Genomic DNA, 12,157 nt, shown 5'->3' on the forward strand with positions numbered 1-12,157 from the left:
ACTGTCATGATGAATGGCGCCATTAGTCATACAAAAGTCAGAACCAACACTATATTTAATTATTATTATTATTTATTCTCTAACATATACATACATATATATGTAACTTACATATACATGTATATGTATTGATATATGATATGTCACGTGATCAGTTGTTGATAAATGGAAAATGACGTAGACTAGTTTTAATTTATAAAATTCAATATTTTCTCCATACAGAAGGAGTCTCCATACAAAATTTCGTGAATTACTTATTTGTTTGCCTATAGTATAGTGAATGGCTCGTATAACCTGTTCCAACCTCAAGGGGAATAAAGACAAATATGTAAACAACTTTAATTGAATTTATTCGATATATCTTTTTTGGTCGAGATCTTAAATTTATGGTACTCATGGTGAATTTGTTAAAAAATTGCGTTTTGAATGATGACCAAGATGTTATCGGAACTTTTAAAGTGAAATTGCCGGGCCGGTTGGCGTGGTTGATAGATACTTGCCTTTACGCCGAAGGTTGTGGCTTCGATTCCCACCCAGGACAGACATTTTTGTGCATGAACATGTCTGTTCTTCCTGAGTCTGGGTGTAATTATCTATATAAGTGTATTTACGAAAGAAAGTAGTATATGTAGTATATCAGTTGTCTGGTTTCTATAGCACAAGATCTGCTTAATTTAGGATCAGATGGCCGTGTGTGAATTATAAATATTATTATAAATTAAATTGGTTATAAGTAATTTAGTTCAGTAGTGTTCTATGAATAAAAATATATTATGCGTAAATATGTATATAATACATTGTTTGTAGTGCACAATATATCGAAGATTTTATAAAATCGCTAAGAATATGTAAAAATCTAAGGTTTGCATAAGCAAAGATAACTTTGCTCCTTCTTCGATTAGAATAGCAAAGTTATAAATCGTTGCGTCAAATATCGAATGAATTTTGTTTGAAATATTTCTCACTAGGATTAACTCGTTACGCCATCAATAATCTATGATTGTCATTGCTTTTGTTAAATTAGTGATAAGAGCTAAAATAATTATTATTTTATATATAAATATTAGTAGAACGCAAATTTCTCATTCCCGCTAATCGTCTATAACTTGACTCACCAATGAATTTAATGTTTGTATATGAACCTACATAGTTATATCAACTGTTGTATGGACATCACCGAGTTACGAATACTCTCAGTAATATTTTGTCGTTTTGCCGTTCAGTGACGATAATTGTTTACAAATTTTGTGGAATTTTTGTTATTATTCATAATAATAAAAACAGATATTTGAAAGACAATATTAGGTATATTGTTCGATTACTGTTCGTGAGACTAGTTCCATATCGTGACCTGCCCCTCAGTCTATAAAGGTCAGAAATTAAACATTAATTATATATTTCTTACTGTCACTTTCATATTATTATGTTTTTTTAAATCGTTTTACTTTCTTTTCTACCGTTAAGAATACTTTATTTACAATGTTTTATTTAATATTTATCAGGTTGTTAACATTGCAAGTTCAGGTTTTGCTGCATATTTTTTTATTGGCGCTTGATATCTTTTAAAAATCAGTGCAGACCGGTTCTTGCTCGAAAACGGTTTTTTTTTTTTCATTACAATCAAACGCGAAGATACAACGAGCGCTGACGGTTATCGGTAATTTTACGTTAATATTTTTTATGAATCACAATATTGTTTTATAATATCGTGTTGATCGCTCGATCGTTTTGAAATTGTTTTCACCCGTTATTATTATTATTTGCATATCGTAATTCACATCGCGATCCCAGACTTTCTCTTTAACCTTATACTCCTTATCTCATGTTACCGTGAAGCGAAGAATCTGAATAAACGTGAATAATATTGGTGGATCAAATGCGGTCTGTGTTACTTTACATGCTGTTAACTTCGCAGTTTTAAATGTAAAGATGATATTTTATATGTGAATCGCGTTTTATAAATTCGATATTGACCGAATCGTTAATAATTCTAGGTACGCGGAAGCCGGTCTGTACCAGGCTGGCAACATCTCGTCATCGTCGGGTGCGTCCTCGGGCTCGCACCCAGCGTCGCCGCTCCCACACTCGCTGTTCACCCACGAACCGCTCTACCAGTTCTACAACGCCGCCAAAGTCGAGGTAAACTTTCAATACATCGCTAATCAATTTTCAATTAAGTGTTTCCTATTTTGTTATACCTACGTAAACGTTATGTAGATTTATCGTGTCTTAAATTGCTTAAAGGAATTATAGAAATCATAGTGAAACTTGGCGGTAAGCTTGTACTTATTGAGGTGAAATTCATTTTTATACTTTATCAAGGTTTATATAGTATCAGCCAATGATTCTGAGGAAAGAGGAGCTTAGCCCAGCAGTCCCAATGCTGGGCTAAGGCCTCCACTTCCTTTTTGAGGAGAAGGTATGGAGCTTATTTAACCACGCTGCTCTAATACGGGTTGGTTGAATATACATGTGGCAGAATTTCAGTGAAATTAGACACATGCAAATTTTCTCACGATGTTTTCCTTCGCCGTAAAGCACGAGATGAATTAAAATCAAAAATTAAGCACATGAAAACTCAGTGGTGCTTGCCCGGGTTTGAACCCACGATCATCGGTTAAGTTTCACACGTTCTTACCACTGGGCCATCTCGGCTGGGTTTTCAACAAGGTTAAGTTTAGTTAATCAATTACCCTACATAATCACTTTATGTATAATCAATATCAATTTTATTTATAAAAATATTTTAAAAGGAGAATTTAAAGAAGTTAAAAAATGTAAAAAAGCGCTTTCTGATAACGTTTTTATAGTAAACATGATGATGTAGAATTATATTGAAAAGATACCTCACCGGTACTTTTTATACGTCACTGACGTTTGGTAAATCTAAGAAATGACGTCAACGTTGATGAGTGAGTCTTGTGTTCTTAATAATCCATTTTCCGGTGGTTCTGACACACACAGTCTCGAAGGGAAATTGTTGCTTAACATTTACAATTTTATAATGTAGGTTATCAAAAATATTATTCAATTAACGTAAACATCAGAATAACGGGGTCAATATAATTATTAATTTAATCGTTTGATGTAACGTCAAAACAAACGGGTCTATCTTGTTAAGTGTGTTAATTATTATATTAATTGCTTCGTAATTGATGTAACCTCCAACAACGTTAAACTTGACCTTACATCTCCATGTTTGCCGATCATGTTATTGGTCTATTTGAAGCACGATTACAATGATCCCATTCACATTTATGACCATTAGTATTTTGCGGAAGTTGTAGAATTATGTTGTGTTATTTTGAGGTAATTTTTGCGTTTGACGTTATTTAATTGAAGACATAAGTGGATGAAGGCCCTATGTCACATTTTAAAACTTTTTTCAATTTGTTACATCAATGTGCATTAAGTCACTATAAACATGATGGGAACTTCAGCTCTTACGTTTTAAAAATTTAATATCTATAAATGTCAATATCAACTAAAAACCATAAACCTGACAATTGCTCAAATCGACGTTTTATTTTATGACACCTTTTACCACTTGTATCTTCAATTATAAATATTGCAACAAAGATGAACTATAATAAACTTGGCTGTAAAGGACATGGCCAAGTCCTGTATGAGCGTTTGTATAGATATCGAAATTTTATTCACGCCAATGAGTTGTGATGTTTTATATTCGTGAATATTGGGATATTAAATTGCTATAAATAAAAAACTCAAAAAACTCGGCATTACAACTTTTTGATTTATTATGTTATATTTTGATTTTCCTATAATATTTTTAATTTTTTATATTTATAAATATTTTATAAAGCAACTTAATCGAGTGGTAGATGGTATCAAACCGTAGAGATAAGCGGGGTTTAAAAAAATTTCGAAACGAATCGCAAAAAAACAAACAGTACGCAAGGGAAAATCTGCAATGACTTTACATTGACATAGAATCGCGCTCGCGGGCAAAAGTGGACGCGTTCCGTTTTAAATATTATGTTTTTGTGTTATATAAAAATAAACAATCTTACGCATCAACATATATGAAAATATAATTTTATTAAATGCAACAAATAAGACATTTTCGTATAAATATAATGTTCGTAATATGAGGCCATATCATTGGTCCATGCATATCTATGCAGGTAGTATGCATCGGCTTGAACGTGCATTATTATACTTATCTTTCTCTGTGCTTCATTATGGTGGAAGTTGACAAACGGAACTTAAAATTCATCTTACATTACATATTTTGAAATTAAACCTTCCAAGTTCAGAGAGGTTAAAAACTACGTAATAATTATTTTTTTTTAATTCTTATTATATACAATATATTTACTATCTATGTGTACGGGGAATGTACTTTTTTGACCACCTCATTTAAAATGTATTTTTATATATACGTATAAATTCCTTAGTCTGCGTGCCGCGAGACGGGCGACTCCGACTCGGACGCGTACGAGACCGGCGGCGGGTCGACCGCGGGCTCCGCCGCGAGCGCGACGCGCCCGTCCGCCATGGCGCTCGTGGCGCCGCGCGGGCCCGCGCGCACGCTCTGGTGCGAGGTACCCGAGGTCGTCAACTCGGCTGTGCTCAGTGAGTACTAACTGTCTGAGTTATATAATCGCTTACACTACTTATACAGCACACAACGATGTTACTTACACAATAACCACCGACCTCCTTTAGCAAAAAAAATGTTAATTGTTTAACAAATGCCATATTAAGCAGTGTTACACGCCAGAGAGAGTCTACACTTAACGTCCCTTTTTACAGTTTGCTTACAAAACATAGAAAGTATAGTGTATTACCAGATAACTATCATGTAATCGAAATGATTATTCTTGTTCCTTTAATTTGTACCTTACTTTTGTTATAATTAAAGTCTAATAAACTTTTATTTTATATGATATTAAAATATGTTGTTTACAATATAGGTTCGCTAGCACCGGCTCAGAAACGACTCCAGGAAGCGAAGTTCGAACTTCTGACATCAGAAGCTTCGTATCTAAACTCGCTGAACGTGCTCGAGACGCACTTCATCTCGCACCCCGCCTTCCGCGACCGCCACGTGCTCCCGAGGGAGGACTGGGATACGCTGTTCTCCACCATCATACCGGGTATTATATCATAGTTTATTTCACATAACATAAATTTAGTTTGTTTGGCTTAGTAACACAATTAAAACTTAAGTCTTAACGCGTTAGTAAATGTACAAAATAATCTAAATTAAAATGCGCTACATCAGATGTCCTTCTCAGTTTTAAAGAATTTTCGAGAGTCGCTTGCAATTACAATCAATCAATTTATTTATTTGCGATACATAGCAATAATAAGCAGCGAACGCTTTGAGTGCTAATTGTACTGTGGCAGGTCGAAATATTTTATCGAGCAAGGAAGTCAAACATTTAAAATGATTTATTATTTAAAAAATTGAGAATTTAGTGTTGGTAAAAACATTTGCTGCAAATGAGCTTAAATCAACCCAATTTGCTTATGAAATGAATAATCTGCTTTTAGTAATGCCCTTAACAAATTATCCTACTTATAGTAATATCACCACATAACTAATGTTTTTTTTTTCTAGTGCGCAAATGTTCTCAAGTTCTGATGACGGAATTAGAAAAGTGCTGGCAAGAGAATATACTGCTCCAAGATATATGCGACATCGTTCAGCGCCACGCCGAAGCTCGATTCCATTCCTACGTCAAGTACTGTGAGAACCAGCCGCTTATGGTTAAGACGCTGCAGCGCTTGAGAGAGCGCCCGTCCTTCGCTGCAGCGCTTAGAAGGTATATTCATCACTTTACAGTAGTAAATTATGTGGTTGCCACAGTGTCACATAGAAATGCCACCCAGAAATCTGACATGCAGATCGACTCTTGCTCGAGTTGGTCAAAAAAGCCTAAAATATGAAACGCCTGTCTCTCCTCGTCCGCAGACTGGAAGGCCAACCCGCGTGCCAGAGCCTATCGCTGCACTCGTTCCTGTTGCTGCCCATGCAGCGCGTGACGCGCCTGCCGCTGCTGCTGGACGCCGTGCTGCGCAACCTGGCGCCCGCGGACGACGAATACCGCGGCTGCATGCACGCACTCGCCACGCTCAACGACGTACGTGCCGAACGAAAAAATAAAATTTTTAGGCTGATTTTCAAATGGGTAACCTGATGGTAAGTGGTCACCATCACCATAGACATTGTTTGTGAAGAAATATCAACCATTCCTTACATCCCCAATGCGCCACCGACCTTGAGAACAAAGATTTTATTTATCTGTGACTATCATTACACTGGGTCACTTACATTTCAATAACCGGAACACAACACTACGAAGTATTGCTGTTTGATGGTAGAATATAAGTTCAAAGCATAGTTCGTAACAAGTAGCTTATAAAGACGGTGTACTGTTTTCGTTCATCTCGCGTTAAACTTCTTATAAAACGGACCACAATGGCGACTACTATCCCTCTAACGCTAGTTCTGACTGATGTGTGCAGTTCGTGTCGCAGTGCAACGAGGGCGCGCGCAACACCGAGCGCGTCGAAGAGATGTGGCGCGTCGCGCGCGACATACACGTGCCGCCCGCGCTGCGCCGCGCGCCCGAGCTGTGGCCCGCGCTCTCCCGCCGCGACCGCAGGTACACACACACACACACACACACACACACGTGCCGCCCGCGCTGCGCCGCGCGCCCGAGCTGTGGCCCGCGCACTCCCGCCGCGACCGCAGGTACACACACACATACACACACACGTGCCGCCCGCGCTGCGCCGCGCGCCCGAGCTGTGGCCCGCGCTCTCCCGCCGCGACCGCAGGTACACACACACATACACACACACACACACGTGCCGCCCGCGCTGCGCCGCGCGCCCGAGCTGTGGCCCGCGCTCTCCCGCCGCGACCGCAGGTACACACACACATACACACACACGTGCCGCCCGCGCTGCGCCGCGCGCCCGAGCTGTGGCCCGCGCTCTCCCGCCGCGACCGCAGGTACACACACACATACACACACACACACACACGTGCCGCCCGCGCTGCGCCGCGCGCCCGAGCTGTGGTCCGCGCTCTCCCGCCGCGACCGCAGGTACACACACACACACACACACACACACACACACGTGCCGCCCGCGCTGCGCCGCGCGCCCGAGCTGTGGCCCGCGCTCTCCCGCCGCGACCGCAGGTACACACACACATACACACACACGTGCCGCCCGCGCTGCGCCGCGCGCCCGAGCTGTGGCCCGCGCTCTCCCGCCGCGACCGCAGGTACACACACACATACACACACACACACACGTGCCGCCCGCGCTGCGCCGCGCGCCCGAGCTGTGGCCCGCGCTCTCCCGCCGCGACCGCAGGTACACACACACACACACACACACGTGCCGCCCGCGCTGCGCCGCGCGCCCGAGCTGTGGCCCGCGCTCTCCCGCCGCGACCGCAGGTACACACACACATACACACACACACACACACGTGCCGCCCGCGCTGCGCCGCGCGCCCGAGCTGTGGTCCGCGCTCTCCCGCCGCGACCGCAGGTACACACACACACACACACACACACACACACGTGCCGCCCGCGCTGCGCCGCGCGCCCGAGCTGTGGCCCGCGCTCTCCCGCCGCGACCGCAGGTACACACACACATACACACACACGTGCCGCCCGCGCTGCGCCGCGCGCCCGAGCTGTGGCCCGCGCTCTCCCGCCGCGACCGCAGGTACACACACACATACACACACACACACACACGTGCCGCCCGCGCTGCGCCACGCGCCCGAGCTGTGGCCCGCGCTCTCCCGCCGCGACCGCAGGTACACACACACATACACACACACACACACACACGTGCCGCCCGCGCTGCGCCGCGCACCCGAGCTGTGGCCCGCGCTCTCCCGCCGCGACCGCAGGTACACACACACATACACACACACACACACGTGCCGCCCGCGCTGCGCCGCGCGCCCGAGCTGTGGCCCGCGCTCTCCCGCCGCGACCGCAGGTACACACACACATACACACACACACACACGTGCCGCCCGCGCTGCGCCGCGCGCCCGAGCTGTGGCCCGCGCTCTCCCGCCGCGACCGCAGGTACACACACACATACACACACACGTGCCGCCCGCGCTGCGCCGCGCGCCCGAGCTGTGGTCCGCGCTCTCCCGCCGCGACCGCAGGTACACACACACATACACACACACACACACGTGCCGCCCGCGCTGCGCCGCGCGCCCGAGCTGTGGCCCGCGCTCTCCCGCCGCGACCGCAGGTACACACACACATACACACACACACACACGTGCCGCCCGCGCTGCGCCGCGCGCCCGAGCTGTGGCCCGCGCTCTCCCGCCGCGACCGCAGGTACATACACACACACGCACACACACACACACACACGTACACACACACGCACACATACAAGCACGCGCGAACGCATATACATACACATGCATGCACGCCCACACACGCAATTCCTCCCTCATTAAGGCAATAGGTCTCACCAATTACATAGTTGTTATAATAATTTGGTATTTGTATTGCAGACCAGTTCGTTGGCTCGTACGCTCCGGGGAGATGACGCAGCTGCTCTGGAAAAACGATGAGTTGAAGCTCACCTTCGGCAAAAAGTTCCACAAAATACCGCTACACCTCTTCCTCTTTAACGATCACCTCGTTATCACGAAGAAGAAGGGGTAAGTCGATTAATTAAACTCATCGGTACACAGGCGTATAATTAATCTTAACCACTACCAAATAAACTATAAAGGCTCACTTTATCTGTCCCTCCTTAGAGGGAAATATAAGTCTTAACTTATATTGAATCTATATTTAAAAATCACACGGAAACCGATACATTACCGTTTTATTTAATACTATCATTATGTGTTATAAATTAAATTGCTTTCTAAGTTTAAATCTTACTTAAAATTTTAATAGTTATTTACTTTGCGTGTGGGATTTCGACGGCGATGTAAAATAGACGATAATAATGATCTCTTCAGCGAGGAGTCGTTCGTGGCGGTGGACCACTGCGCGCGCTCGCTGGTGGAGGTGTGCGCCAGCGACGTGGCCGCCGGGGCCAAGCACGCGCTGCTGCTCACTCTGCTGGAGAACCACGAGGGACGCACCATCGAGATGGTACTTACGACAGCTCTGTTCCTCTATGTTCATTTACATATTCATGCCAAGACTGCGTCTACAACATTCACTACTCACTTAAATTCTTTTCAAAACTCATTGAAGTCGATCGGAATGTCGTAAGGGAAACATCACTGGCTCGTTCACTCGCCCTGCACTCGCAGGCACTGTTAAATAATAGTATAGTACAGTGTGTACGTGTGTGCGCAGCTGCTGTCGTGCCCGAGCGAGACGGACGCGCGGCGCTGGGCGGAGGCGCTGGCGCCGCCCGCGGCGGGCGCGGGGGAGACGCTGTACGCGGGCTGGGACTGCCCGCAGGTCACCGCGCTCTACGCCTACGCGCCCGCGCAGCCCGACGAGCTGGCGCTGGCCGAGGGGGACGTCGTCAACGTCACGCGCAAGACCAGCGAGGGTGAGTGCCTCCTGATGACATCTGATGATCTATCTCCCACCAAAGCATTTCACAACTAATGAATCATACTAGTCACTATTTAAGTCTTTGCTTTATTTTGTAATAGAAAATATCAATTTAGGTGGTTTAGTTTCAATTACTCCTTTTGGGGGAAAAATTAAGTGTTGACAACACCTAATTTTTGTATGCGAATGTACGCGCAACACGAGCATGACTAAGTTGATATCTAAGAATGTCGGTCGCGGGCGCAGGCTGGTACTACGGCGAGCGCACGCGCGACGGCGAGGCGGGCTGGTTCCCCGGCGCCTACACGGCGGAGATCGCGTCGCAGCACGTGCGCGCGCGCAACCTGCGACAGCGGTACCGCCTGCTGGCGCTCTCCGCCACCTACCTCGGACAGAAGAAACGACCCGTCTGAACGACGCGCCGCCGCTGCTGCTGCGATCGCTATAATACGCGATAACATTACGAAATATGATCGTTGATGACATCGTACGAGTTCATAAAAGATAAATAATAATGCTAGATGACCTTATATCTACTATGTCACATAAAACAAAAAAGTGATACTTACAAAACCGCTGCTCACACCATCGCCTTATATATGACAATGGATATGGATACCATCCCTTTCTGTATATTTTACAATTTTTAAAAATGTATTTGTTTTTAACTTATTATTATTATGAAAAAATTTAAAGTTCAAAAAAATTTTACGGTGTGTTATCATTTTGTATAGTATATTTTTAAGATGCGATTGTTGATAAGTAATAAGTATTAATTCACATTTATTATGACAGTTTTTTTAAGAGTAACAAAGTGTTTCCGTCCAGAAACTGCCTATTGTAATTTTAAGACAATTTTTGGCGTATTTAATGCATGAAAATGTTACGAATCGTTGTTGTATACATTGCACCGAATTTCGCGTGGTTTAATTTTGGTGCTTTTAAATTTATAATATTAAATGTATAATTATATTAAACGCGACGCGCTAATTGTAGCTATTTTACTAACATAAGTAAGTATGCGAAATGTACAGTTACGAATGAGATTCACGAAAAATTATTGTATAGAATTGTTTTCGAAATGAGAAATTAATATTTAGTTAAGATTATTACTAACTAAACATACACATTTAGGATATTAATCCTTAGCCGTTAAAAACTTCAAAGATAATAAATACATTTTTTATTTACAACTTTCTAAATTAAATTCTAGATGTGTATAATTTATAATTTAAGTTTAAACCTAGGTACGTATACCATTCGCTTGTTCGCTGATTCATAAATTAACTAGTCAAATAGCGGACGAGTGAAATTTGAATATTCTAAAAATAAAGTGAATACAGTTCACAATGTAGATTCCATCAACATTCCCTTTATTTTTTCAGAAACTTTTTATTCTCAAATTCGTTTGGAAAGTCGCACTATAATTTTTTGTTCAACAAATGTTTATGTAGTATCTTAAATTATTTTAATGATTGTAAAAATATAGACATAATATTAATTAAGATCATGAAACAGAGTAATTTACATCAAATATAATTTTATAAATATAACGTATTTTATTTATAATCACATTATTATTTAGTCGAGTTCTACAATTGATATAATCGTAATGATACTAACTCGTCGATTTTACTGTGATTCGACTATTCATGTATTCTTGTCTAGATAATCTACATAGTTAATTAATACCAAAAACCTGATCCCTTGTTTTTTTATATAAATTTAACAGCAGAAGTAGTAGTAGCAGAAAACTCCAACTCCAAACCTCTGTATAAAGATGGCGCGTTCTAAATATATGTTTAACGAAAAGATTATATATAACCTCGAATGATTTGACCCAGCATGTCGTTTATTCAATTATCTCTTTGTAAATAATATATACTAATGCCTATATGTTGTGAAAACACGATTCCTTAACAATTTCTTCATGAAAAAAAAATACAAACCTACATCGAAATAAAAAAAAAAACATCTGTATTAAATAAATAAATTACACACATCAATGAAAAAAAATTGGATATAAAGTAAATTTAATAGAATATGAGTACGTTGTGATTTACATTTTTAAAGTCTTAATTCGTTGTTATAATTGAATCGGAAAAAAAATATGTGTAGACCCAATTCTTCCTACCACTCGACACGCGCCGAAAGCAATTCAATAATGCATCGAGCTTTAAAAGTTTGAACGGAATCTTCAGTCACTTGCGCAAACGCATATATTTACGAGTACGTACTACGTACAAATAAGTGACGCGGGTTTATTGTATGAATGGTATAAAAAATATAACACGAAATTGGAGAAAAGAAAGTGATTGCTTAATGATATAATAAACTTTTATAAATAGTTAAATAACTGGTGGTTGGGCTTTGTGCAAGCTCGTCTGGGTAAGTACCACCCACTCATCAGATATTCTACCGCAAAACAGCAATACTTGTTGCGTTCCGGTTTGCAGGGTGAATGAGCCAGTGTAATTACAGGCACAAGGGACATAAAATCTTAGTTCCCAAGGTTGGTGGCGCATTGGATATGTAAGCGATGGTTGACATTTCTTACAATGCCAATGTTTAAGGGCGTTTGGTGACCACTTACCATCAGG

General features: G+C 42.2%; 2 protein-coding genes across 12 annotated transcripts in view; one reads left to right on the forward strand and one right to left on the reverse strand.

Annotated features, from left to right (window-relative positions):
- Positions 1-10,248, reverse strand: part of LOC126770117 (acyl-CoA-binding protein homolog) — a 152,130-nt gene extending 141,882 nt beyond the window's left edge. Inside the window, exon 1 of the mRNA XM_050489285.1 lies at positions 10,239-10,248. The gene's annotated coding sequence lies outside the window, so the exon portion shown is untranslated. The remainder of the gene's footprint in view (positions 1-10,238) is intronic.
- Positions 1-11,110, forward strand: part of LOC126769931 (rho guanine nucleotide exchange factor 15) — a 115,266-nt gene extending 104,156 nt beyond the window's left edge. For 10 of the 11 annotated variants that reach the window (XM_050488924.1, XM_050488927.1, XM_050488925.1 and 7 more), the window contains 10 exons: positions 1,995-2,139; positions 4,419-4,596; positions 4,938-5,120; positions 5,588-5,792; positions 5,942-6,110; positions 6,496-6,635; positions 8,546-8,695; positions 9,005-9,140; positions 9,351-9,552; positions 9,804-11,110. In XM_050488924.1, the coding sequence (XP_050344881.1) occupies positions 1,995-2,139; positions 4,419-4,596; positions 4,938-5,120; positions 5,588-5,792; positions 5,942-6,110; positions 6,496-6,635; positions 8,546-8,695; positions 9,005-9,140; positions 9,351-9,552; positions 9,804-9,970 (1,675 nt within the window). In that variant the 3' untranslated portion in view covers positions 9,971-11,110. The remainder of the gene's footprint in view (positions 1-1,994; positions 2,140-4,418; positions 4,597-4,937; positions 5,121-5,587; positions 5,793-5,941; positions 6,111-6,495; positions 6,636-8,545; positions 8,696-9,004; positions 9,141-9,350; positions 9,553-9,803) is intronic. The other variant, XM_050488930.1, reaches the window with a different exon arrangement.
- The last annotated feature ends 1,047 nt before the right edge of the window (positions 11,111-12,157 follow it).

This window comes from Nymphalis io, chromosome 8 (assembly GCF_905147045.1).
Source record: "Nymphalis io chromosome 8, ilAglIoxx1.1, whole genome shotgun sequence".
NCBI lineage: Eukaryota > Metazoa > Arthropoda > Insecta > Lepidoptera > Nymphalidae > Nymphalis > Nymphalis io.